This window comes from Sinocyclocheilus anshuiensis, unplaced genomic scaffold (assembly GCF_001515605.1).
Source record: "Sinocyclocheilus anshuiensis isolate Anshui unplaced genomic scaffold, SAMN03320099.WGS_v1.1 scaffold1772, whole genome shotgun sequence".
NCBI classification, from domain to species: domain Eukaryota; kingdom Metazoa; phylum Chordata; class Actinopteri; order Cypriniformes; family Cyprinidae; genus Sinocyclocheilus; species Sinocyclocheilus anshuiensis.
Genome location: NW_015557162.1, coordinates 85,196 through 87,390, shown reverse-complemented (window position 1 = coordinate 87,390; position 2,195 = coordinate 85,196). Strand labels below are relative to the sequence as shown.

The 2,195-nt window shown below is 40.0% G+C and overlaps 1 protein-coding gene across 4 annotated transcripts in view; it reads left to right on the top strand.

Moving 5' to 3' along the window:
* LOC107678312 (mitotic checkpoint serine/threonine-protein kinase BUB1 beta-like) overlaps positions 1-2,195 on the top strand; it is a 24,783-nt gene that overhangs the window by 14,653 nt on the left and 7,935 nt on the right. For 2 of the 4 annotated variants that reach the window (XM_016473540.1, XM_016473538.1), the window contains exons 11-12: positions 413-547; positions 1,390-1,478. In XM_016473540.1, coding sequence (XP_016329026.1) covers positions 413-547; positions 1,390-1,478 — 224 coding nt within the window. Of the gene's footprint in view, positions 1-409; positions 548-1,389; positions 1,479-2,195 lie in introns of all 4 variants that reach the window. The other 2 variants (XM_016473539.1, XM_016473536.1) reach the window with 1 other exon arrangement.

Genomic DNA, 2,195 nt, shown 5'->3' with positions numbered 1-2,195 from the left:
GAGTGTGTGTGTGTGTGTGTGTGTTTGTGTTTGTGTGTGTGTTTGTGTGTGTGTTTGTGTGTTTTTGTGTGTGCGCGTGTGTGCGCGTGTGTGCGTGCGTGTGTGTGTGTGTCTATGTGAGCGTGTGTGTGTGTCTGTCTGTGTGTGTGTGCGTGTGTTTTTGTGTGCGTGTGTGTTTGTGCGTGTGTGTTTGTGTGTGTGTGTGTGTTTTTTTGTGTGTTTGTGTGTGCGCGTGTGCGTGTGTGTGTGTGTCTATGTGAGCGTGTGTCTGTCTGTCTGTGTGTGTGTGCGTGTGTTTTTGTGTGCGTGTGTTTGTGTGTGTGTGTGTTTTTGTGTGTGTCTGTGTGTTTGTGTGTCTGTGTGTGTGTCTGTGTGTGTGTGTCTGTGTCTGTGTCTGTGTGTGTGTCAGCAGTCACTGAATCGGAGGACGTCTGCGGTTTAAGCGTCAGATCCCGGTTGTTTCATCAGGCAGATGTGACGTCATTCTCCAACTTCCAGCGGAAAACCGGGCGTCTGCCGGACACCAGCGGGGACGACCTGCGTCTCGGTATCTGGAAAACTCCTCCATCATCACAGTCGTGTTTTTACAGTAACTTGTTGTCTAAGTCAGTGTTTTCCCAACCTTTTTTCTGCCACGGCACAGTTTTGATAAGTAAAAAAATCCCACGGCACACCACTAAGCACTAATAATTATACAATGCGTCATCAGAGTTGGTACATATATTAAGCTTTATATATGATCAGACACGTGCACTTAACGTTTTCTGAAAATCATGCTCAAACGGAGTTAACAAGGTTTTTGACGAGCGAATGATGGAGATCTGTGTTTTGTCCGTCATGAGAACGGCAGCATCTGAGATAGAATTAATCATTTTCATCAATTTACAGGTTATAAAGTTTATTGTAGCTATAAGGGCACTCAGTTTAATATATTTGGCCAAACTTTCATGATATAAAAGATGAACCGCTTTGCACAGGATATTTGAAACGTACAAAAGTGTATTGGCTACAACTAGACAGCAAATGCTAAGACTCTTCTCCACTCTTCAAACACACAAAAACATTAGTCTTCATAGACAGTGTTTCTTGAGTAAAGAAAACGCTGCTCTTTTTCAAACATCAGTTATTTATTTATTACCCTTGCATTGCAAAGAATTTAACATCACGGCGTTTCATTCTGAATGGATGTTATTAGGTTTGACTGACAATTTGAGGATCCAATGGCGTTGCGAGGTTTAGTCACACGCTCCTTTGAATGCTTTTCATTGGTTAAGTATTTGTAAAACCCACCAACAGACATGACGATGAACACTAGTGTGCCGCTGCAGCACAGTGGCTGGGAAACACTGGTCTAAGTGATGTTTAATAGTGTATTCTACACGCTTCCAGATGGAGAGGTGTTGGTTTACTGCGGTAAGATGGAGACGCTGAAGGACTTCACCCTGTACTGCTCTGACACCTCTGCTGTCTTTCTGAAGGTGACACACGTGAAGTATCTGTTTAAGGGCCCTAGATAGTGCTCAACGCTCACTGTGTATTCAAACTACTGCTTAATGATGGCAAATGAGATGTACACAAAACTGATGAAAACAGAGCGTTATTTACTAGGGGTGGGAATCACCAGAGGCCCCACGATACGATATTATCATGATACTTGTCACGATACAATATTATTGCGATATATTGCAATTTATTACCTTTTTACAACTTCAAATTATGTCCCCCAATGGAAAACGTTGGCAACATCTAGCTGTTTTAACTAAAAGGAAACATTTCTCAGTTTGTTTATCTCAGTTTGTTGATGGCGATGCCGCCATTTTTATTTCACTAACTGCATGCTGAAGGTGACCCAGCTGACCTCACCAGAAAAAAACTCAACACCACCATCTAGTGGACTGTAAAAAAAAATAATTTTCTTATTCTACCAAATAGTATAATAAAAGATCGATACTTGGCGTCCGTTTATCGATACAGTATTGCCGCGGAAATATCGCGATACTATCCCGTATCGATTTTTTTCTCCCACCCCTAATATTTACACTTATTTATTTAGTATTATATATTTACCAGTATTATTTTAATATTATTTATACACTTTTATAGTATTTATTAATATTTGGAATTATTTTTTAATATATTTTCAGTTAATATTTAAGTTTTAGGAATGATGTGCTTTGTCATTTTTATAATATTAT